Source organism: Lolium rigidum, chromosome 5 (assembly GCF_022539505.1).
Source record: "Lolium rigidum isolate FL_2022 chromosome 5, APGP_CSIRO_Lrig_0.1, whole genome shotgun sequence".
NCBI classification, from domain to species: domain Eukaryota; kingdom Viridiplantae; phylum Streptophyta; class Magnoliopsida; order Poales; family Poaceae; genus Lolium; species Lolium rigidum.
In genome coordinates, this window is record NC_061512.1 from 209,270,482 (window position 1) to 209,296,183 (window position 25,702).

Sequence of the window (25,702 nt, forward strand, 5' to 3'; positions counted from 1 at the left end):
TTCGGGAGAGAGAAGGTGCTTGGGAGGAAGAGATGACAAAGTGGGGCGAGAGGGAGCCCACACCACATGGTGGCGCGGCCACCTCCTTGGCCGCGCCGGCCGGTGGTGTGGCGCCCTCCGGTGCCCCACGGGTCATACTCTGGTGCTCCCGAGTGCCTCGTCGAAAAATAGGACCAACGGTATAATTTTCGCGAATTTTTGAAAACTTTGAAAAATGCACATTTTACGGGTATTAGGTTTATTATTACTGGCCAGGAAAATTTTAGAAATCTTCAAATAACCAAAGAACTTTGCAAATTAAAAATGCTACAGCAACTAAAACAAATGGAGAAAGAAAGAAATGTTGTTTACCTCCTTTATGCATATAAAAGGTATTTGTTAACAAGGTTGATCAAGTCTTGCCACCAAATAAATTTTACATAGCATATGAAGAAATAAACCTCAAATCAATCATGTTACCTTGAATTGTATTGATATGGATCCAATTACAAGAGTTTGATATTCTTCTTTGGGCTCATATATAGGACAATCGATGGATCCCACTTTGATAGTTCTCACATGAGAGATAGTATTAACTCCGCACGCTTTTTCAATCCTCTTGGGGAAATAAACGGTATGTTCCCTATCATCAACATTGAAAGTAACCTTTCCTTTATTGCAATCAATAACAGCCCCTGCGGTGTTAAGAAAAGGTCTCCCAAGAATAATGGACATATTATCATCTTCAGGCATTTCCAATACAACAAAATCAGTTAATATCAAGCGAGTTAGTAGTAACTTGAACAGGGGACATTCTCACATATACCAACAGGAATAGCGAGTAGATTTATCAGCCATTTGCAAAGATATATCGGTAGGTATCAACTTATCTAGGTAAAGTCTCTTATAAAGAGAAAAAGGCATAACACTAACACCGGCTCCCAAGTCACATAGAGCAGTTTTAACATAATTATTCTTAATAGAACAAGGAATAGTCGGTATACTCGGGTCGCCCAACTTCTTTGGAATTTTGCCATTGAAAGAGTAATTAGCAAGCATAGTAGAAATTTCCTCATTGGGGATTTTCCTTTTGTTAGTAACAATATCTTTCATATACTTTGAATAAGGAGGCAATTTAATAGCATCGGTCAAAGGGATTTGCAAGAATAAAGGTTTCATCCATTCACGGAATTTATTATAGTGTTCTTCTTCCTTTGATTTTAGTTTCTTAGCGAGGAAAAGGCATTGACTTTTGCACCCAAGGTTCTCTTTCATTACCATGTTTCTCGGCAATAAAATCTTCTTTAGTATACTTTTTATTTTTAGCATGCTTTTCAGGTTCTTCTTCAACCTCTTCTTTATCAGGAGTATCATTCTTATCATTATCTTCACTATTATCATATTCATTACCACTTTCAGTTTCAGCATCAGAAATAGAAATACTATTAGGATCATTAACAGGTTCAGAGGATTCTACAACATTTTTATGTTTCTTTTTCTTTTTCTTCTTAGAATGAGTACTAGGTTCAATGCGTTGAGAATCTTGTTCAATTATTTTGGGATGCCCTTCAGGATATAGAGGATCCTGGGTAGAGACACCACCTCTAGTTGTTACTTCATAAGCATGTTTCTCTTTAGAATTATTCCCTAACAAGTCATTTTGCACTTTAGTGAGTTGATCAATTTGAGTTTGAATCATATGAAAATGTTTGACAAGCATCTTAACATCATTGGAGGTTCTCTCCACAATATCATGCAATTGACTAATAGCTTGAGAATTTTCCATTAGATGATTCTCTACTCTCATATTAAAATTTTCTTGCTTAACAATATAATTATCAAACTCATCTAAGCATTGTGCAGGAGGTTTCGAATACGGAATATCTTCCCTAGTAAAGCGTTGAAGGGAATTTACCTCAATCATGGATGAAGGGGGAATTATCTCACATATATCTTCTATGGGAGGAAGGTTCTTCACATCTTCAGATTTAATACCTTTCTCCTTGAGAGACTTCTTTGCTTCCCTCATATCTTCATCATTCAATTTAATTAAACCCCTCTTCTTCACTATTGGCGTTGGAGTTGGCTCAGGCGTAGTCCAATCATCATAATTCCGGCCTATTTTAGCCAATAATTCTTCGAGCGTCGTCCGGAGTTCTTTTCTCGAAAACACAACCAGCACAACTATCCAGGTATGCCCTAGACTCAATGGTTAGTCCACTATAAAATATATCAAGTAAATCATGCTTTTCCAGATCATGCTCAGGCCGAGCTCTAATAAGAGAGCAAAATCTCGACCAAGCCTCAGGCAATTTATCTTCATCTCCCTGTTCAAAATTATAAATTCTCTGCAAAGCAATATGTTGAGCACTAGCAGGAAAGTATTTGCGGAAGAAAACATCAAGCAATTCTTTCGGACTTCTAATAGAATTTGGTGGCAAATTATTATACCAAGTTTTAGCGTCATCCTTTAATGAGAATGGAAAGATTTTAGCAACAAAGTAAGTACGCATCTTGACATCATCAGAAAACAAGCTACTCAGAGTAGATAACTCAGTCATGTGTTCAACATCACTTTCTTTTTCAGTACCACAAAAGGGTGTTTTCTCAACAATAGCTATATGAGATAGATCAAGAGAAAAATCATAATCTTTATCCTAATATTTATAGGAGATGTGGCAAATTTAGGATCAGGAGACAGTTTATATCTAACAGTATGTTCTGCAAGCAACTTTTTAATTTTTCTTGCATCGGTAGTAGCATTACATTTTTCAATAAAATCATCATCAAGCTCCACATAATCTTCCTCAAGATCATCACTAAAATAATCAAGTTCGGGTGAACTAACGGGTGTAGTAGCATTAGGAGTTTCGGTATTTTCAATTTGTCTAGATTTAGCAATTGTAGCATCTAGAAAAGATCCCAATGAACCACTATCATCAAGCACAGCAGAAACATTATCAATATTATGAGAGTGTTCAGATTCAGCAGATGTACCCGCATGCGAAGCATGTGGCGGTGAAACAAGTTTATCAATCACGGATGGTGAATCAAGTGTAGCGGAGGTACTCGGAATTGTACCTTTTCTTGTAGTGGATGGTAATATGGCGATCTTAGTATCGCGAGGTTTACCCATGATGGAGAATTTGCAGCGAACAATATTAATCCAAGTGAACTTCCAAATAAAGCTATGCTCCCCGGCAACGGCGCCGAGAAAATAGTCTTGATGACCCACAAGTATAGGGGATCGCAACGGTCTTCGAGGGAAGTATTACCCAATTTATTGATTCGACACAAGGGGAGACAAAGAACACTTGGAAGCCTTAACAACGGAGTTGTCAATTCGGTTGCACCTGGAAACGAGACTTGCTCGCAAGAGTTTATCGATAGTAACGAGTTTTATAGCGATAGCAGTAGTGAAATAACGACGGCAGAGTAACAAAGACAGCAGTAGTGATTTTAGTAAACGAGCAGGATTAAAATACTGTAGGCACGGGGACGGATGACGGGCGTTGCATGGATGAGAGAAACTCATGTAACAATCATAGCAGGGCATTTGCGGATAATAATAAAACGGTGTCCAAGTACTAATCAATCAATAGGCATGTGTTCCAATTATAGTCGTGCGTGCTCGCGATGAGAAACTTGCACAACATCTTTTGTCCTACCAGCCGGTGGCAGCCGGGCCTCAAGGGAAACTACTGGATATTAAGGTACTCCTTTTAATAGAGTACCGTAGCAAAGCATTAACACTCCGTGAACACACGTGATCCTCACATCGCTACCATCCCCTCCGGTTGTCCCAATTCTTGTCACTTCGGGGCCATTGGTTCCGGACAGCGACATGTGTATACAACTTATAGGTAAGACCATAAACAATGAATATCTTGATGAAGCAATAACATGTTCAGATCTGAGATCATGGCACTCGGGCCCTAGTGACAAGCATTAAGCATAACAAGTTGCAACAATATCATAAAAGTACCATCTACGGACACTAGGCACTATGCCCTAACAATCTTATGCTATTACATGACCAATCTCATCCAATCCCTACCATCCCCTTCGCCTACAGCGGGGGAATTACTCACACATGGATGGGGGAAACATTGCTGGTTGATGGAGAGGCGTTGGCGGTGATGGCGGTGATGATCTCCTCCAATTCCCCGTCCGGCGGAGTGCCGAACGGAGACTTCGGCTCCCGCGACGGAGTTTCGCGATGTGGCGGCGTTCTGGAGGGTTTCTGGCGACTTCGACTTCTCTCCTGGCGTTTTTAGGTCGAGGCGAATAAGTAGTCCGAAGGAGGGCGTCGGAGGCCGGCCGAGGGGGCCACACCACCTGGCCGCGCGGGCCCCCCCTGGGCCGCGCCACCTGGTGGTGTGGGGCCCTCGGGCCTCCACTTCAAGTTCCCTTCTGGCTCCGTTAGTTTCCTGGGAAAATAGGGCCTTCTGCATAAATTCCGAGGTTTTTCCCGAAAGTTGGATTTATGCACAAAAACGAGACACCAGAGCAGTTCTGCTGAAAACAGCGTTAGTCCGTGTTAGTTGCATCCAAAATACACAAATTAGAGGTCAAACAATAGCAAAAGTGTTCGGGAAAGTAGATACGTTTTGGACGTATCACAAGCCGAGGCGCAATACCTGCACACGTTGAGAAAGGCGCGGCCCGATCTGGCCGTAAAAATTCAGCAAACTTTGGACGAGGAGAATCGTTCACAAAAGAAAGTATGGCGCCCCAAACAAGCAAAAGCCGATGTGGGTACATCGGCTGGCACAAACATGGTGTTCATACTTCCCGTGGAGTTTCGAGCTCCAGAAACTGATGAAGTGCCGATAGCACAGTTTGACTACGGCCCACGGCCAGTTATCTTTGAAAAGCCACGAGAGAAGGGCTACAAACATTTGAAGGCCCTGTATCTGAAAGGTTATATCAATGGACAGCCCGTCGGCAGGATGCTGGTTGACACCGGAGCGGCAGTCAACATAATGCCATACTCCATGTTACGACGTTTGGGACGCTCTAACGCAGATCTGATCAAAACCAACGTCACACTAAGCGACTTCAACGGCCAAGCATCAGAGACGCAAGGCGTTCTGAACGTGGATTTAACCGTAGGCCGAAAGACCATCCCTACATCGTTCTTCATCGTCGACAGCAAAAGCACCTACGCTGTCCTGCTAGGGAGGGATTGGATTCACGCCAAGCTGCCGCATCCCATCCATAATGCACCAGTGCCTGATACAATGGGATGGAGATGACGTGGAGGTCGTGCATGCAGACGACTCGATCGAGGTCTCAATAGCCGGCATGAACATTTGGGACTCGGAAGGCCAAGGGCCCCTCTCTGGAATCAGCTTGGACGGCTGTGAGCGCATCGAAGTGACAAAAAACGGGGTGAGGCTGGTCTTATCCACCGGCCTAATCGAGTAGCAGGAGCAACATCAACCGACGTACGTGGCAAGGCCGATCCCTGCGATCGGCCCCAAAAAATAAAAAGCGAGGATCTCATCTCAAGCATGTCACGTAGCCGTAGTAGAGAGACTCCCTCCTGTAGTGGAGTGCAGATAAGTTGTAAACATTCATTGAGCAATACAATCAACATGGAGGCCGATTCCAGCAATCGGCCAAAATTATCCACGCCATACGTTTTGCCTGTGTTCAGCATCGATCTAGCAGGCGACGGAAAGCTAGGTTACGGGTTTACATCAGCTGATGAGCTAGAAGAGATCGACATTGGTCCTGGGGATAAGCCACGACCGACATTTATCAGCAAAAAGTTGGATCCGCATCTAAGGGGCCTGATGATAGCTCTGTTGAAAGAATACCGAGATTGTTTTGCCTGGGACTACACAGAAATGCCCGGGTTAGACAGGAGCATCATTGAGCATCGGCTCCCTCTTAAGAAAGGATTTCGGCCGTTCCAACAGCGAGCACGACAGATGAAGGCCGAAATTTTAGAAGAAGTCAAGAAGGAGATCGAGAAGATGTTGAGCGCCGGGTTCATCGGAGCCATGCGGGTATGCTTGAGTGGATATCTAATATCGTACCCGTAGAGAAAAAGGACGGCCGATGGCGTGTCGCCATAGACTTTCGGGATCTCAACAGAGCCACTCCAAAGGATGAGTACCCAATGCCGGTAGCCGAGGCATTGATCAATGCAGCCGCTGGGCATAAGGTTTTAAGCTTCATGGATGGCAATGCCGGTTACAACCAAATTTTTATGGCTCCAGAAGATATACACAAGACCGCATTCAGAGTACCAGGTGCGGTAAGCTTGTTTGAATATGTAGTCATGACATTTGGGCTGAAAAATGCCGGTGCAACATACCAAAGAGCCATGAATTACATCTTTCATGATCTGATCGGCAAGTTGGTGGAAATTTACAGTGATGACGTGGTGGTCAAGTCTGTCTCAGTCGAAGGACACTTGGGAGATTTGCGACGCATCCTGGACCGAACTAGAAAGTTCGGCCTGAGAATGAATCCAAAGAAGTGTGCTTTTGGTGTGACGGCCGGTCAATTCCTGGGCTTCTTGGTTCATGAACGTGGAATTGAGATCGGCCTGAAAAGTCAAGAGGCAGTACGAACAATGACGCCACCTACCACGAATAAGGAACTCCAGTGTCTCATCGGCAAAATCAACTTCGTCAGAAGGTTCATCTGCAACCTGTCAGGGCGTATCGAGCCATTCATGGGATTGGTAAAGATTAAAGCCGATGAGGAGTTTCACTGGGGGGCAGCGCAACAGCAAGCGTTTGATGAGATTAAAGAATATCTAACGAAGCCACCCTTGTTGGTCCCGCCCCAGCAAGACCGACCATTCTTCGTTTACTTGTCAGTAGCTGACACTTCCATCGCTGCAGTAGTGGTGCAAGTCTATGATGGTCTGGAAAGGGTCGTTTTCTACCTCAGCAGAAGGATGTTGGATGCAGAGACTAGGTACCCTGAGATCGAGAAATTGTGCCTCTGGCTATTTTTTACCTGCACCAAGCTTCATCACATCTTTCTGACGGCAGAAATTGTCATCATATGCAAATCAGACGTCATCAAACACATGTTGTCGACTCCTGTGTTGAAAGGCCGACTCGATAAGTGGATGTTTGCATTATCGGAATTTGATCTCCGGTATCAACATGCGAAAGCAGTCAAGGGACAGGCGTTGGCCGATCTTATTGCTGAGCGAATCAACACTGATATAGCAGCACTGTCTGTATGTGCATGGGCCATGTTCTTCGACGGATCGGCTTGTGATGAGGGTTGCGGCATCGGCGTCCTGCTCGTTTCGCCCCGGGGGGCAACCTATTCCTTCTCCATCAGGCTATCTACCCCTTGCACCAATAATGCCGCTGAGTATGAAGCAATACGCAAGGGGATGGAGTTGCTTATTGAAGCCGGGGCAGAAGCAGTGGAACTCTTTGGAGACTCACAGTTGGTGATCTCCCAGCTCACGGAAGAATACAAGTGCGAGAGCGAGTCGCTCTTCCCGTTGTGGATGCATTGCCGCGAGCTGATGACACAGTTTAGGTACATAAACTTCAACTGGGTCTCGAGGTCGCAGAATACTGAGGCGAACGATCTCGCACAGATGGCGTCAGGCTATAAGGATATAATAGAAGGAGCCGATGTCCAGATACAGTTCATGGAGCCAGATGATTGGAGAGCCGATATCTTCAATTATTTGAAAGATTCGGCTGGGGGGGCACCTAAACGGATAAGGTACAAGGCCATGAAGTATGTCCTTATTGGAGATGACATGTTCTACAGGACCTTGGAAGGGTTACTTCTCAAATGTTTGGGAACAACCGAGGCAAATCGGCTCTTACACGAGGTACATGAAGGCGCCTGTGGAACTCATCAATCGGCTCATAAGATGAAGTGGTTGATCGGGCGATCGTGGTTTTATTGGCCCACCATGCTTGAGGACTGTTTTAATTACTATAAAGGGTGTCAAGCATGTCGAAGTTTGGGAGCATTCAGATGGTACCTGCGTCAGCAATGAACCCTATCATCAAGCCTTGGCCATTTCGAGGATGGGGCATGGATATGATCGGCAAAATTAATCCTCCATCGAGCAAAGGCCATGAGTGGATTTTGGCCATCATGGATTATTTCACTAATTGGGTGGAGGCCGTCCTATGAAGTCTGTGGCATCGAAGGATGTTATTAGTTTCGTGAAAGAGCATGTCATTCATAGATTCGGGATTCCTCAAACTATCACGACTGATGGAGGTTCGGTCTTCATTTCTCGCGAGTTTAGAGAGTTCTGCGAGGACATGGGAATTAAGCTGATCCGATCTTCTCCATACTATGCTCAAGCAAATGGGCAGGCTGAGGCGTCCAACAAAAGCCTTATCAAGCTGATTAAGAGGAAAATCGACGAGTATCCTAGACATTGGCACGAGGTATTATCGGAGGCTTTGTGGACTTATCGCATGTCGTGTCATGGAGCGGTAAAAACTTCGCCATACCATCTGGTCTACGGACAAGAAGCTGTGTTACCCTGGGAAATCACAGCTGGCTCAAGGCGGATTACGTTTCAGAATGATTTAACAACTGAAGAATATGCTGCCCTGATGAGTGATAGCATTGAGGACGTCACGGAGCTTAGACTTTGGTCGCTGGAGAAGATTAAAGAGAACAAAGCCAAGGTAGCTCGTGCATATAATAAGAAGGTGAAACCAAAAGAGTTCCACGTTGGCGATCTAGTATGGGAAGCTGTGTTGCCATTGGGGACTAAAGATAAAGTATATGGTAAATGGTCTCCAAATTGGCACGGACCGTACAGAGTCGATCAAGTGTTGAAGGGCAATGCATACATGCTCGAGGAGCTGAGCGGCGAGAAGTTCCCAGTGGCCGTCAATGGCCAGCATCTCAAGAAGTATTTCCCAAGTATGTGGGATGATGGGCAGTAAATATGGAGGCCGATGCACGAAATCGGCCAGTAAAAAAAAATTTACTGAAATATTTCCCAAGTATAGGGGTGATGGACAATGGAATATGGGGGCCGGTGCATGAAATCGGCCGGTAAAAAGAAAACATGTGTGTAAAGCAACAGGATGCTAGGTACAACCGATGCACGGACATCGACTTAAGAACAAAACAGCCGATGCACAACCATCGACTTTAGAGGTACAAAAATTACGAGGCGTTTAATGGTAAAAGACCGATACTTTGCTATCGGTCCTTGGAGCGTTGACCTGTTTTGACAATAGGAAGAGTTACTTTGACAGTCGGAAGAATCGAGTTGCACAATTGAAAAGTCAAAATCGGAAAAGTACTCTTCATTGATCGAAAGGGGGATTTTACAAGAAAGAGCCGATTGCTCTCAAAAGGGGGGTCTGCTCTCAAGGGAGCCGATTACTACTACTAGTCCTATGCTAGTAGTCCTAGTCTAAGGGCCGTCGCTTCCCTCGTCGTCGCCGTCGTGGCTGCCGTCGGCGCTGCTACCGGCGAGCTCCTCGTCGCTGTTGCCGTAGCCCTCGGCGGGGGCCTCTTCCTCCTCGTCGTCGTCGTCATCGTCGGCGTCCGACCCGGCGCGGAAGCGCTTCGCCGGTGGCTCGTCGGAGGAGGTGTCATCCTCCTCTTCCTCCTCCTCGTCGGAGGAGGTGAAGTCGTCCCAGGAGAAGGAGTCATCCTCGCTCTCTGCCTCCAGCTCCCCATCGACGAGGAAATGGAGGTCCTCTTCTCCGTCGGTCAGGGACTTGTCATCCTCGGACCAGACGAAGGAATCGTGATCCTCCTTGTCCCACGTCGTTGGGGCGAGGATGTCGTGCGCCGCCAACGAGCCCCACTCTGGCGTCGGCTCACGAGAAGAAGAGGACAGGGAGGAAAGATCCGATGAGGTAGAGGAGGAGGAGGAGTCCATGTTGCAGAGGAGGGCTTTTCGATGGCTAGTATGGAGCAAGGGGATGAACGGATGAACTGCTCGACGCGCTTAAATAAAGGGGATGTAGTGGAGATTTAATGCTGCGGCAATTTCCGAGGACGTGGTGCCAAAAAAATGTCAAATCGTGCAGGGAAGTTGAGAAGGCAAGGCGTCATGATGAAAGGATACTGCGACGGTTCTGCTCTGCCACGACATGACCTTACGAAGATAAAAACAGAGTGGTTTTGAAATTATCATTGCCAAAACCAGGGGGGCATGTGTTACCACCGAAATTTAGCCAGAGCCGGAGGTGGGCCGTGACCGAAGATGGGCTTAGAAGACATGTATGTTGAAGTGTCTCTGAACCGGCCTTGTGCGAGGAATTGGGCTAGATTGCCCGTGTATCTGTATATTATGGTAGATTTAGAATTAAGAGGTAGAGTTTAGCTCGTACACGGTTAGGATTATTCCTAAAGTAGAAAGTCCACGGACTATAAATATGTATCTAGGGTTATTGAGAAGGAGGACGATCACGTTCACAACAAACCAATCTAGGCGCATCGCCACCCCTTGTTTCGAGGGTTTCTCCCGGGTAAGCAACATGCTGCCTAGATCGCATCTTGCGATCTAGGCAGTATCAGTTTATTCGTTACCGGTGTTGCTCGTGCTGAAGCATTTTTGATGGCGAGCAACACCTTTATCATAGATGTTTTGGGGCTTACGTCGATGTGTTTATGTTATGCTTGTTTAGCTACGCTGCCCCTCAATATCTAGTTGCCCTTACACCTATCTTAGGTGTAAGGGCGGGTTGAACGATCCGGTAGTGCGTAAGGTGTGGTTTATTAAGCCCTAAAGGGATTGTTCCGGGGATTAACTTCATGTTGGTTTTTAGGCCTCGTTAGGGCTGGTTTTCCATTATCGTACGTATCTGCTAGGCTCGATTACGCGTAGGATGTTCCGGTTATGCAGTGAAAACCCTAGACTATCGTAAATTAGCTTAGCTTGATATTGATAAATCATGATCCCCATGTCATCGTAAATCTAACATGAACCATGGGGCAATCGGCTCTTTGAGCCGATCCACAGAACAACTTAAGAGCCGATCGGGGCTCGTATTTAATGTTTACGTGTTTGCCATGCAGGAAACTAGACGAAGCAATCCACCACCTTCCTGACCAGGTATAGGTCAGGTGGAACGCCCTCGCAACCGCCAGGACGTGCGCCAGAGGCATTGCGGGCCGTCGCCCGAGGGACCAGGATCCACCAGCAGTCCTGGGAGCCTCCCGGCTCTACGGTGTTGCCCGTTGCTGCTCGCCGGTGGGTTTTGACAGCAACACAATCATATTCCCTAGCAAGTGTGATCAAATGTGTTATGTCTGCCATGCCTACATTTGCAAGTGTGCTATGAAAGTTCGTCCCAGCATTATGGATCATATTTGAAAAAATACTAGAAGTTTTGTATTCTTTTTGAGAAGGGGAAAAACTTTTCCCTAACCTATTAATTATGAAGTAGAGAATTGGCTGATTAACTTACTGAAATCGAGTAAAAATCGGTACAATTAGGCCAAAGGGAAGTACTCAGAAAGCAAGAAAGCCCCATGCCGAGCAGCCCGGTAAACTCCCTACACACGACAACTACAGTCCTAGACACGTTTAACAAAACAATAGAGCCCTCGATGAAAATACCTCAACAAAGTGTATATAATTGGTTTATTGAACATGTAAAGAGTAAAGACATTGAAATGACAATTATTTTTTCCAATTTTATGGATTGACAACAAAGTAGGTTATCTAGATTTGCATCTAGATGGATTCTATATGACAATCAAACACAAATCATGTAAACAAGATACACGAAGTGAAGGATAGAAATAACTGCAATGGAGACATAAAGGCACACATACTTCCTTCCTTTTAACCAGAAGTGTGTCTACGTTGGAAAGGTGTGGCGACAAGAAACCCACCAACGCCACAAAGGCACACCTTAGTCTCTCTAGTGGTCAAGCCACAAAGGCTAGCCCACACTCCACTAAGCGGTGACCATAAAGGCATCGACCAAAACCTTTACAAAAATATTGGTACAAAGCTACACAACCGAATTGGAGGCTCCCAACTTGACCACGAAACATTACAACACAAAGCACGAGTTCAGGGACGACCTCCTCCGTCTAAGGTTCCATGCAAAAATACCCGAGTGTAACTAGTTCCACAAAGGAGAGTAGGGAGAAATCAAATTCTTTGGTGAGATGGTTGATCTACGTCTCCTCCGCCAAATCCTAGAAGTGCATGGAGTAATCATGGCTAGAGAGGGAGATCTAGGTTAAATAGAGCTTGCAATAATGATGGAGAGGGAGTTGTTGGTAGTGAACTCCTCTTGGGGAAGAAGGGGTCCTTTTATATGTCCCCTCAAAATATGACTATTGCACTGATTGTATCCCGCAATACACGATGAAATCTTTGGGAAAATCTCTAGCACTTGTAATGTGAGTCGTACCAGTTGGACACGACTAATTCCAGAAAACACTGCAGATCTCATCCAAAAATTTGGGGGGGGGGGCACACTAGAAATTCATGTGTGACCACCCCGTAATATTTTGCACTAAAATCATAGCAGCGACAAATTTCAAGGGCTTCCTTAGTTAAAATTTGGGAAGATGTTTGTGTATGTGATTGATTAATAGTACGGTTTCTTTGACTCAAAGAACTAGAAAAACTAAAGATTTTTAGTTTTGAGGTATCCATCGCCGTATTGTGGTTTTCAACGAATTAACCTAAAACACTTGCCATCCAGTTAAAATATGATTATGTTGTCATTAAACATTCAAAACCATTTAGGAAAGTACATCGCTTTCAACATCAAAATAGAGTAGTAAGTTCCAAGACAACCTATCTGAATAGGCACAAAACATATCTGCAAAAGAGAAAAAAAAACATGAGAACCAACCGCTGCCTTCTAAACCCTAGCCACCACACTTCTTGCAAAATGGGCTCTCCAAAGGCTTAAGATGACAATCGACGGATCTCTGCCTCATCTACTTGTTGTTTCAGCAGCTGAATGGGATAGGGATCGACCTTGGGCATGCACTCAACAGTGTAGTTAGGTCCCTAAGCTTAGGGTTTGGTCAACCAGTAGGGGCTAGCAATTAAGGGTCTTCCCATGGATGTGGAGTTAAAACTCTGAGATGCATTATGCCTGTACTAATTATCAACAAAGGAAAGGGGCGAATTCCGTCACCGCTATGCCCATTAATCCCATTTCACAGAAGCAATGTTAGTATTCAAGTCCATGAGGAAAATATTATGTTGTCGACGTTCTTATAATATCATGGAGAAACACACTCTATAGTACTCCCTCCATTCCTAGATATAAGCCATACATTTTTTTGGCAATTTTTTAAGGAATAAATTGGGAGAAAAATTGCACCATGTTTGGGCGGGGATTAACCCTAAACAATTGGCATGACCTAATAGAGGAGTAAATACATCCTCTCATACAATTCATGTAAATAATATAGTTCATGCATACCCCGAATAAACTACTCGATCATGCGGGCACAAGACATCATGGGAGTAGTGTAAGGGTACATTGCCCCTATGTGTGGTTTTGGTAATTAATGACAACCCCTATGGACTAATGTTTTCATTGAGTTTATATGTAGGAATATTCCATAGGTTCTACTTGTATTCCATGTGTTGGATTCAAGTATGGATGCCATGAAGATAAAGATACACCTTGTGTATTGGCATCAAGATCATCGATTTGAAGATATATATGTGATATGATCAAGAAGAAGAAATGAATATGGAGTTTTTATGTGGAACTCAATATTAGCCATGCTCTATCTTATGAGAGTATGAGAAGATACAAGGTTGAGTTGGGCAAGTTCAAGGTGAGCATCTCAAGTGGATAACATGCTTGAAGCTTGCCGTCCATTTGGTGATAATGGACTTGTGAAGATGTGCATCAATGAAGCTTTCCCATCATAGTGTATGGGGGAGCATTTGTGAGTCTTCACAAAGCAACAATGATCAAGTGAGGCATTCCGGCTTGAGTGGAGCGTGAAGAGCTATCATCAAGATCAAGCGGGATGCGCAAGGCAAAGGTATGGCCTTGCTAGGTTTTCCTTTTACCGGACTCAAGGTGGTTGTTGGGAGACCGGATTATAGGATAGATAGTCGCACTATCAAGAGGGGCTTTCGGTTGGGTAACTTGATCACATCGTCTTAGGGAGCTCAATCCTTTGCATACTTTGCATATCCTTATTGCTTCTTGGTGTTTCTCTGTGTGAGGTTCTTGAGCTTGTTGCTAGCTTTACAACAAGCCCAAGTTCATCGAAAACGGAATCCGCATGCATCTTCTATTGCGTTTTCGAGTTTGGACGTCTTCACCGTTTCTTAACGATGGGAGACTCCCTCTCTAAAATCATCTAAAATGTTCTGTGAGGAGTCTCCATATTTCCCAACGGCCCCAGGCCCGGTTGACCGGCCTCAGGCCCGGTTGACCGGCCTCCTCGACGGTTGACTCAGCCCAACTTTTTCAGAACGGTTATATTTGCTCTTGGGCTATAAATAGCCCTTCTTCCACCTTGGGCTGAGTTAGTTCTTCTATTCTCTCACCTCCATTGTTGCCTTTGAAGAACTTGCTCTCTCTCTTGTCTCCCCCCATGATTCTTGCTCATTCTTGAGGGATCTAAGAGCGGAGATCTAGATCTACACTTCCACCTATCCATTTCTCCTCTAAGTGAGGGGAACTCTTGGGATCTAGATCTTGGAGTCTTTTGTTGACTTTCCCCATTGTTCTTCCTCTCCAATCTCATCCTAGCATTTGTTGTTTGGGTGAGATTTGAGAGTGAAGGATTTGAACACCTCTAGTGTTATTGCTTTGCATCATTGCATAGTATTGAGCTCTCCACCACGATTAGTTCGAGTGAGAGACCGTGAGCTTGTTACTCTTGGAGGGAGACCTCCTAGTTGGCTTGGCGGTTGGTGCTCCGGTGATCTCTTCAAGAAGATTGTGAAGAGGCCCGGGCTTCTCCTTCGTGGAGCTTGTGAAGTGGTTGTGGAGCTTGCCATCTCCGGAGCGGAGGAAAAGCTAACCATAAGGAAAGGGCCATTATCCTTCGTGGGTGTGGTTCGGAGAATAGGGTGAGCCTTCGTGGCGCGGGGAATCCTTCGTGGGACCTCCACTCCTCCAAACGTGACGTACCTTCTTGCAAAGGAAGGGAACACGGGAATACATCATCATCTCCGCGTGCCTCGGTTATTTCTATACCCGAGCTCTCTTTCCTTGTGATAGCCATCGTGCTTGAAGTACATATATCTTGCTATCACTTGTGCTACATATATCTTGTGCCTATCTTGCTTAGCTCTAGTTGCTATTGTTACACTTAGTTGAGCTTAGCATATTTAGGGTTTGTGCTTGTAAACTAAACGATAGTTTAATTCCGCATTATTACAAGACAAATCCGTAAGAGTTTTTAATTGCCTATTCACCCCCCCTCTAGGCGACATCTCGATCTTTCAAGTAGTTATATAAATATGGAGGAATGATTAAAGTGATACACATACAAATCTACAATAGAGTTTGGCATTACAACAAGATGGATGGGAGAGTCAATGATGAGGGTGCAGATGATGATGTCGTTGATGTAGATGATGTGGTGGCCTCCTTTCCCCAAGACTTCTCTTTCTCTCCATTGGATGGTGTGGTGGTGTTGAAGCTATGAATATGGAGGTGGTATGGCGGAAGAGCTTCGACATGATGGATATGGAGGGGATGCTATCCCGGCTGCCTCTCCTTTATATAGGATCACATGCGTCTCTTTAGAGTTTACGGTGCCTTGTGCACCGAATAGGTCGGTGGTATATTCATGAAATATGTTCTATTTGATGGCAGAGAGCTCGGAACGGTGGTTTGGCCATCCAGTACAGCCGTAGGCAGCCGTACCAGTGCTCGTTAAGTTTTCATGTAGCTTATATTGGACATCATCTCCTCATACAAACTCTGATTGCGGCGTTCTCGGGCTCATTGGTTCCATATGGACGAGGACCACAATCTCATGATCTTGGATCTTAAATTTGGCCTTATGGAAAATATCATTTGTTGATCACTCCATATGCCTTGCATCTAATGCATGCGACTCCTCCAGGTTGAATCCACTTGCTCCTTTCATCGTGCCAGGTTCATAGAAATTCCACTTCACCTACACACACAAAACCATCAAAAATTAATAAAATCCTAACAAAATTTTAAGTTATTAAATGCTCAATTTAAAATGAGTGCAAACTATTAAACATGGATAATACATTTAAAAGTGGCTAGATGGAGTATGAGATGAGGGAGTTTATATTAAGAAGTCGGTTTAAAATAATATATAAACTCCGCTATTCAAGAAGCTATCACATGGTATAGGTAAGATGCACACTATACTCCTTTTAGCATCCTATGATTATCGAAGATACATTAACATGAATTTAACATAACGTGAAGTACCACCCGTAACAATACAATTTATAAATGAACTGAAATAACACACCGAGGTCTATATGCATGTGTTGGTACGCAAGAAGTTCCTATGGATGTCGGGGAAAAAAATCATTCTACATACCAAAATGAGCCCCCCAAGTTTCTTAAAAAAAGTAATTTAGAACCTCCCATTTGTCAAGGGTGCCTTCGAACAAAACTACAACACTTATAAACATGACATGAAACTATTTTCTGAGAATGCACATATTTTTTTTATCTAGAAAAATGCAAGCCTTATAGAATGCGCATATTACTAGGATATTTTTTTATTAAGAATAAACAATGAATAAAATTGGATTAACTTATGTATAAACGACAAATATTTTCCGAGAACGAGCACCCGGTACAGGGCATCTCTTTATTAAGAAGAGACACCAACAAACTAAATTTACTACATTTATGTACAAGATGAGAAACTTTCTACCGAGAGCATACGTTCAAGGTGCCTCTTTATTATGAACAAACAACAACAACCAAATTTTACAATATTTATGTACAAGACGGTCAAACTTTTCTGAGAACACGCACAAGTTCAATGCTCCTCTTTATATGAGGAACAAGCGGAGGACGCCACTTATATGTGTACAAGATTAGTTGCACTTGTCATCCACCCAAACAAATGTGGGGTTTGGTGTGGAATGAAAATTTATTGCATATTTGGTTCATATCCAACTATGGCAAAAAAAAAAACTGAAATAAGGGGATCCGTAGAAATCGTGGCGAAAATATTTATGGGCATAACTGTAGCAATGTTTGGCAAAAGAATGAGCATATTACAAGCAGATCAGACCGCTGAAAAATATAGGGCACGATGTAACCGTGATGGTGGAACAACAACATCCATATACAGGTAGGTTTCCAAACTTGTCGGAAGTTTTGGTAGTAACAAAACATGCACTAACTTTTTTGTTCAACAAATATTGTTCATAAAATGTGCAAGCTACATAATTTTTTCAAATGAAAAGCAGGTAGCTTAAAATTTGCAATTTGTGACTTCACTGATGCCAATGCTGATGTACATACTCCTTTTTCAGTTCACTCCCATCTGGTTACGCTAAAAGAAAGTGAACCCATTAAATTGTCATATAACCCAAAATCAACAGTCATGCACTCACACTCAAACAGGACCACAAGTTTGATTCCGGTACATCTATTTCTCTCTTCACACCACAGAAGCTCTTCCTTTTCCTAAAGCACCCAAAGTTACCCTGAGTATGAAAAGCTATGAAAACAGGTTAATTGTCTAGTTGGTCACTGTTGCTTTTTTAGGGGGTGGGCAAAATTATTGCAGCTGGTCATGTGACTAGGCGAGACAAATCCAAGGAAAAGGGCTCCACATAATAAAACCAAGGACGTGCCACTCCAAATTTTTGATGCCTAGAACCCAACTAACCAAAAGCAAGTTACCTACCGGCCCCAACCAAAGTCATTGGATCAACGAAGAAGCAAAGATTCTCCGTGATAATTCGGCTAGGTGGATGGCTATACCATGCACGCATGCTATCATGCCTTGTTTTGCTTGTGCATATCTATGTTTCTATTTCTCGAAATCAAGCTTAATTCGCATGTTCAAGCAAGAAACAATTTTGAAATCTAAAACACGTGACGTGTCTCCAAGACTAATAGAGAATTTAAAGCCTATTTTCTTTTGCCAAAAGTCCACCGATCTATTCATAATGTTCAACATCAGTATAAGGAATGATAATCCAAATCCTTGGACCACCTAACGACGACTACAAGCACTTGAGCGAGCCGAAGTTGCTGCCGTCATCGCCTCCCTCACTGGAGCCTGGCAAAATTTATCGTGATAGAGCTTGTTGTAGTAGATAAAAAAAACTCGTCGTGGTAAGGCCCTAAGGACCAAAGCATGAAAGCAGCAACCATTACCGATGATGAGAAGTGTAGATCACAAATAACACTGAACAAATCCAACAAGATCCGTAAGAGACAAATCTCCACACGCTCTTCGACAACGCTAGACACGTTGTCGGGACGAGGGCATGACCGGAAGACATTATTTCATCTTCAGGAGCCGCCGCCGCCATGCCTTCCTAAGTACGAGATAAATCCAAACTACGAAAAAAGTCTGAAAAGGAAAACCTCTCACTAACAAGGACCGAGATCACCGCGCCTCCATGGACAGGAGGTGATGCCCTATCGCCTAGTTACTGATAAGGTTTCCAGCGTGATTTCAACTAGTGTGTTTTGCCAAATCAGCTAGAAACATGGTAATTTCTCCTAAAATTGTTACACGAGCTATTAGTTGACCCTTTGAAACAGAAAACAGATGTCACAGGAAAAAGGGATTAGCAGGGTGGGCCCATTTCTGGAACTGCAGTTGTCTTGACCTGGGAGGTTCTGGAACTACACACTGCGCTAACGTCCCCGGTTAGGAACGATGGACCACGGTACTCGTCTGATCAGTCTGCTAACACCTGCATCGACCATCTACCGGCAGCTAATCAGTGAACTACTACTACAGTGGTTCTTTTATTATTATTGTTGTTTCTTCTTCTGAAAAAGCGCTACAGTAAGTTGAGTGTCGCAACATGCAAAAGGATGAGTAAATTGGAGACAGTATCTCCTACTTTTCTCGCTTTTACCGTCACTTTTGGAGCCTTGTTTTTTCCACCAATCACGCCACCTACTGTAACTATTGATAGTCTTCTCCATCAGTCTACCAAGACGGCTTCTTTTTTCACCATCTATCATCTTCAGAAGAGACGGTCGTCTGAATAATTCCACTGCATTATGCAATGTTCTTGCGCTTGTTTAAACTTCATGATCAGGATTTAGCTACTACCAATCTCACGTACTTCCATGTCCACAAAAGCCTAGAGCCGCATAGCTACTCGCTGTTACAACCTTTTGAGTTTTATATTTTGAAATTCTGTTACTGCGATTAGACGGCTGTCTAGGACCTATGGTAACTTACAGTGAGCCCTTCAGGAGGGCTGAATAGCTGATGGGACGTGAATTGTCCCAGCATGGAAATACCTTTTGCACTCAACTGTTTTCAGTTTGAATCCAGAAAGAACTGCTGCAAAATAGGGAAAGAAGGAACATGTATCCATACCATTAAAAAGAGCCTGATGCATCTCTCGAAATGCAGGAACATGTCAATTCAGACTACAGGGTAAAGTCCAAGCAATTTTGATCCTTCTTTTTCGGTCTGTCATCTCAGTTACAACCTACAAGGTCCCTGTATATCCTGGTGGTTCTACTGATCACCATACCACCACACTTTTTTGGAGAAAAAAATAATGCAAAGCTTGTGTCTCAATCAGTTATCCAGTGGACACGAACACGAAGGTTACAAGCTAAGAATGACCATACTACCAGTACCGCACTCACGCACCATGCGTCCCTGACCTTGTATTTCTCACCTTTGAGGCCCAAATTCAACAATGGACAACAGCAGGGAATAAGACATACAACAACAATAACTAATCTCTCAATAGTGCGTCAAACCTTGTACAGCATGCCAATCTGAGCTCGCTGCTGCAGAGGCATCCCGAGAGCAGGCAGTGCCGACCTGCAGATGCCATGCAAGAACTCGCAGAGTAGAAGCATGACCTTGCCGAAACAACCTGTTCATCCCCCACATAAACCAGGGGACAGGAACGCTACAAGCTAATAACGACCATACTATTACTACCGCACTCACGCACCATGTGTCCATGACCTTGTATTTCTCACCTTTGAGGCCCAGTTTCAACAATGAACAACAACAGGGAATCAGACATACAACGACAATAACCTACTCGACCAATAGTGCGTCAAACCTTGTACAGCATGCCGATCTCAACTCGCTGCTGCAGAGGCATCCCGAGAGCCGGCAGTGCCGACCTGCAGATGCCATGCAAGAACTCGTAGAGTAGGAGCATGACCTTGTCGAAGCAGCCCGCGTCGTCCCCCACATAGAACCTCATCTTGCCACGGACATGAACCACACCAGCCAACCTCGCCGCCTTCAGGTTTGCAACCTCTTCCTCAGTAGAAATAGGAGACTGTCGGTCGGTGCTTGTCTCAATGTGCCGTTGTAGGCATCGCGTGACCTGTGCCACAAGGTCATCACCACCTTTGAGACTCAGGTTGTCGGCGTAGCCATACTGGATGGTGCACTGGTACACCCCGTCTGGGCCGAGCCTCTTGACCAGGATCCTTTCCCGTTCATCAACTTTGGAAACCAGCAGGTACCTAAGGGTCACAAAGATTGTGACTGTATGCAGTGAGCTCATGTTCTTGATGTAATGCCCAAGTATCGGAGTTAGCCCGTCCTGTATGTTGCTGTAGAAGAAGCACAAACCGGGGACCCTCTGTACCTCAGAAATTGCCAAGAGCTCACCAAGGCGCTCCAGGGTTACCTTGTTCACCATCTCGTACTCTGTTTTCCTTTGCCTACCATAGTACCAGACGAACATGATCAATGCAAGGATCATGGAAACTGCAAAAGGAAGCCAGCCTCCTTCAAGGATCTTGGTGAAAACGGCACTGATATAGGACACTTCAATGATGACGAACGGAACGGCATACATGCCAACAAGATAAAGTGGCGTTCTCCATATGATGATCATCACAAGAGTGAGCATGATTGTAGTTATGAGCATGACCATGATGACAACAACACCTGAGGTAAACAATTATGCATTTGAGTCTTCAGGTATAAAGTAGCTGCATATTAACAACTCGAGCATTTATTCACAGAATTTTGCTTACCGAAAGCATTCCCTATCTCCTTTCCACCACCAAAGCCTAGGATAACACCAACACACAGTACCATCAGAATGTAATTAACTTCTGGGGAGTAAACCTCCCCTTCCTTTTGTTGCGATGTGTGCACCACCTTAACACGCGGAAAGTAGTCCAAAACAACTGACTGTTTGATGACAGAAAATGTTGCGGATATTAAGGATTGACTTGCAACAATTGCCGCTAGTGTTGCGATGACAAACATGGGCCAGTAAACGGGGCGAGGGACAAATTTGTAGAATCCATCACCGAAGTCGTTGGCATTGTTAATGAGGTATGCTGTTTGCCCAGCATAAGTGAGGACCAGAGAAGGATATATGCTGGATAGAAATGCTATCTGAAAACAAATGAAGGGTAACTAACTATAAAATGGAAAACAATGTACAAGAATAATTCATGCTGGTACTTCTGAATGATAATTACCTGAATAGCCTTTTTGCTGAAGTGGCCAAGATCTGCAAACATAGCTTCCGCACCTGTAGGCAGGAAATAGAAGTTTAGGCTGCGCGATAGTGGTCAGAAAAAAATGCGCATCCTGATAACCCTGGCATGTAAATGTAATCTACCTGTGATACATAGAACAGTCCCACCAAGCAGCTGCCACCCTTGCCTTTTGTTTCTAAGGAAGAAAAGAACGATATAATGTGGCGAAATGGCTTTGAAGATGCCAGGGTAGTAATGAACAATGCTGTATATTCCGATGATTGGAGTGGTGAAAGTCCATGCTGCCATGATTGGAGAAAACAGAAAGCTCACTTTTGAAGTCCCATACTTTTGCAGCAAGAATAAGCCAATAAGAATTGCTGCAGACAGGGCTTCCACAACAGCTGGAAGATTCAAAGAAGGATTCATGTCATCGAAATTATTTCCAGAGAGGTTGTTTCATTGGTCGTTAGATTAGATACATCTATTGAGCTACTTACGTCTACTAACGGAAGGAAATGGTCCTCGTAGTCCATCGATAGCTGACAGAACTGAAAAGAGATAAAGAACCTTAGTTATCTATATGATCACAAACAATGATTAAGATAGATATGACATCTACAAATAACAAACCTGAAATAGCAGGAGTTAATATGCCATCACCAATGAGCATGCACATCCCAAGAATTGCCATGAATAACAATACCCTTCTTGCGGTTATGCTTCGCTCAAAGAACTTCCCAAGCTTACTAGGCCTTCTAGCTATTGTTGACTGATCGTGAAGCAGTGGTTCTTCTACAGAATATACTCTCTTGGAAGGAAGGATGCCTATATCAGCATGTCTACACAACAAAGAATACATGGCAAATGTACCACCTGCAAAAAGTAGACTAAGAAGCACTTCAGGCCAATAACAATATAAAGTAAAACATTTGATCTACTAGGAAAATAAAGCTTGTATTTAACAATATACTGATAAGTTCCACCACCTCTATCAGGCTTACACGTATTAATATATCATAGCATGTACACTACGTAATTCTACTAAATAGTATTGCAAATAAAACTATACAGAGATACAAAAAAAATCGACCTAAACTGATATGCAACGCACAGGTATATTTTTGTAATGAATTTGTGCTAGTTTTTAACATCAAATAATCAACTAATTTTATAAAAAGCTATTATAAATTCCCACAATCATCTAGAAAGGAGCAATAACCGCTGAAAGAAAAGGAAAGACTGAAATTGAAAGGGGTTAGTTACCTTCACCATGATCATCAGCATTGAGAGCTATGCCTACATACTTCACCACACCAATTAAAGTAAGAGTCCAGAACATTATACTGTATATTCCCAGGTAGTCTCCTTCTGTGGGAGACGACAAGTTCATTGATGGATAAACATAGAGGGGAGAAGTAACAAGGCCACCAAAAACAACACCAAGAGTCTTGTATGCGAGGAATAGATTTTTGCGGACATTGCCAACCTGCTCACAGTTGAGAGAAAGCATTTGTAAGAACTCACAGACGAAATTCAGTATTCTAAAGAAGAGAGATGCACCAGACTAATCATATGAAGAAGTTGGTCACTTATATGCATAGTGAGTCAATGGAGTCAACCAAATGCAGAGTAGCGCCATTTCTTTTTTCGAAATTAGAGAAGTGCCATCATTAATGCTTGAAATCAATTATTGTGAGAATCTCATTGGTCCCCATCCCCAATCCCGACAAGTTAACCATGTGGAATTCTATGGGGCTTACGACAAATGTGAACATCAAGGACTTGCTCCTTTGAGTCCACTTTTCTCGTGGCACTTTCAGAGACCACATCACTATGGAATTTAGAGGCCATGTGATGTAATCCATCATGACATCATCAAGAATTCTCTTGCCCTCAAATGGACGTATAGCTTAACAAACTAAACAATTCAGTGAACAAAATGATGGAAAATGTCCAACCTCAAATGATGAAAACAAATGATAGAAAATGACCAGCTACATTGCAAATGAAATAAAGAGGAATCTGGTCAAGTTGTTGCGTCTACTTCAATGCAAACTGATATCCTTATCAGTTCCTTCTGAGCAGCTAGGCATCCACCTCAGCCACCATGTTTCATACCGAAGTCATCCAACTGAAAGATAGAAACTCCTAACTAAGAGATAGGATGCAGATGAATGAAAAATGTACTCCCTCCGTTTTTATTTACTTAGCGTTCTAGGTTTAGTTGAAGTCAAAATTTATCAAATTTGACTAAGAATATAGAAAAAAATCAAAATTCATAATACCAAATGCATATAGTATGAAAACATATAATTTATGATGATTTCAATAATATATATTTTATATTATACATGTTATTTTTTCCTACATATTTGATCAAACTTGGGAAAGTTTGACTTTGACTAAACCTAGAATGCAAACTAATTGTGAACGAAGGTAGTAATGATGCTCGCTAATACAAACATTTACTTCTGTTAAACATCATCCACAAGTAGCGAAATCAAGAATGGAAAATATTTCCATGGTTCTATGTTGGCCCAGACCAAGACAAACAACCTTCCGCAAGAAAGAAAGAAAAAAAATAAGTTGCGCTGCCTAAGATGGCTCAGACTAATGCGTGATCACGAATCCCACTGACCAACGGCACCGGGAAGTAGAAGAAACAAAACAGAAATAAAAGCTGCTCACTGCAAGGCGACAAAATTGATTCTACCTGAGCTGTCACCAGCAAAGTTTGGTGGGGAGGAGCAATAGAGAGTTTGCAAACTAAGGTATGCGCACTTGCGCAGAGCTATCAGCTGTAATAGTTTGGCCCGCAGTGCCGGCGTTGTGGCAAGAATCAAACACGATCTCCGGGACTATGACTGCAAGTACCCATCATTTTTTTCTCTTCCTTTATGATATTAACTGTGACAAGCCTCCGATTTTCATTCAGAGAAAAGTTCGGAAGACAGAAGGGTCGCGCCGCCACTTGGGCCACTAAACTAAACTCGAACGTGCTTCATTACTGTACACATGCAGATAACAATACAATAAAAGATTTATGCTCCCTCGTGGAATCGCCAGCCAAAAGGAACAGAGCAAAAATGCACCAACTGAAGTACAGGTGGAAAAATAAAGCTCTTGAAGCGCATACAAGTTACGAGACAAGCACTCGAGCAAACTAACATGATCATCGCAAGGGGTTATTTAGCTTCACCATGATCATCAGCATTAAGAGCTATGCCTACATACTTGACCACACCAATTAAAGTAAGAGTCCAGAACATTATGCTGTATATTCCCAGGTAGTCTGCCTCTATGCGAGATGACAAGTTCATTGAAGGATAAACATAGAGAGGAAAAGTAACTAGGCCACCGAAAACAACACCAAGAGTCTTTTATGCAAGGAATAATTTTTTTGTAGACATTGCCTACCTGCTCACAGTTGAGGGAAGACATTTGTAAGAATCACCGATACGAAATTCAGTATTCTGAAGAAGATAGATGCATAGTGAATCAGTGCAGTCAAGCAAAAATAATGCCATTATTAATGCTTGAAATCAATTCTTGTGGGGATCTCATTGGTCCCCATTCCCGATAAGTTAACAATGTGGAATTTTCTGTTGGGGCTTAGACAAATGTGAACATCAAGAACTTGTTTCTTTCAGTCCACTTTTGTTGTGGCGCTTTCAGAGACTACACGAATATGGATTTTGGGGCCATGTGATGTAACCCATCATGACATCATCAAGAAAATCAGCCCCAATCAATACACCGACTTTTATGTTGCTCTTAAATGGACGTCTACTTCAAACTGATACCGTTGCCAAGTTTCTTATGAGGACGCAGGCATCCACCTCAGCCACCATGTTTCAGTAACACTTGTCAGTCGGAGTCTCCGAGAAGGTAAAGTCATCTAACAGAAAGATATAAGCTGCTAACTACGAGATAGGATGCACATGGATGAAAAATGTAGGCTAAGAATTATACTTTACTTGCATGCTGAACATCATCCACAAGTATCAAAAGCAAGAAAGGAAATTTTTTCCCTGAATCAATATTGGCCCAGACCAAGAGAAAGAAAGGAATTTTTTTTTCCCTGAATCAATATTGGCCCAGACCAAGAGAAACAAACTTGCCCCAAGAAAGAAACAAAAAACAGATAAGTTGCG

General features: G+C 43.3%; 1 protein-coding gene across 1 annotated transcript; it reads right to left on the reverse strand.

Moving 5' to 3' along the window:
* Nucleotides 1–20,139: 20,139 nt before the first annotated feature.
* Nucleotides 20,140–23,058, reverse strand: LOC124654980 (probable potassium transporter 17). The gene is made up of 7 exons (XM_047193954.1): nucleotides 22,812–23,058; nucleotides 22,179–22,421; nucleotides 22,046–22,096; nucleotides 21,689–21,949; nucleotides 21,546–21,598; nucleotides 21,090–21,459; nucleotides 20,140–21,000 (listed from the first exon to the last, which is right to left on the reverse strand). Exons 1-7 carry the CDS (start codon nucleotides 23,056–23,058, stop codon nucleotides 20,150–20,152), a joined length of 2,076 nt encoding a protein of 691 aa, XP_047049910.1. The 3' UTR covers nucleotides 20,140–20,149.
* Between the last annotated feature and the right edge of the window lie 2,644 nt (nucleotides 23,059–25,702).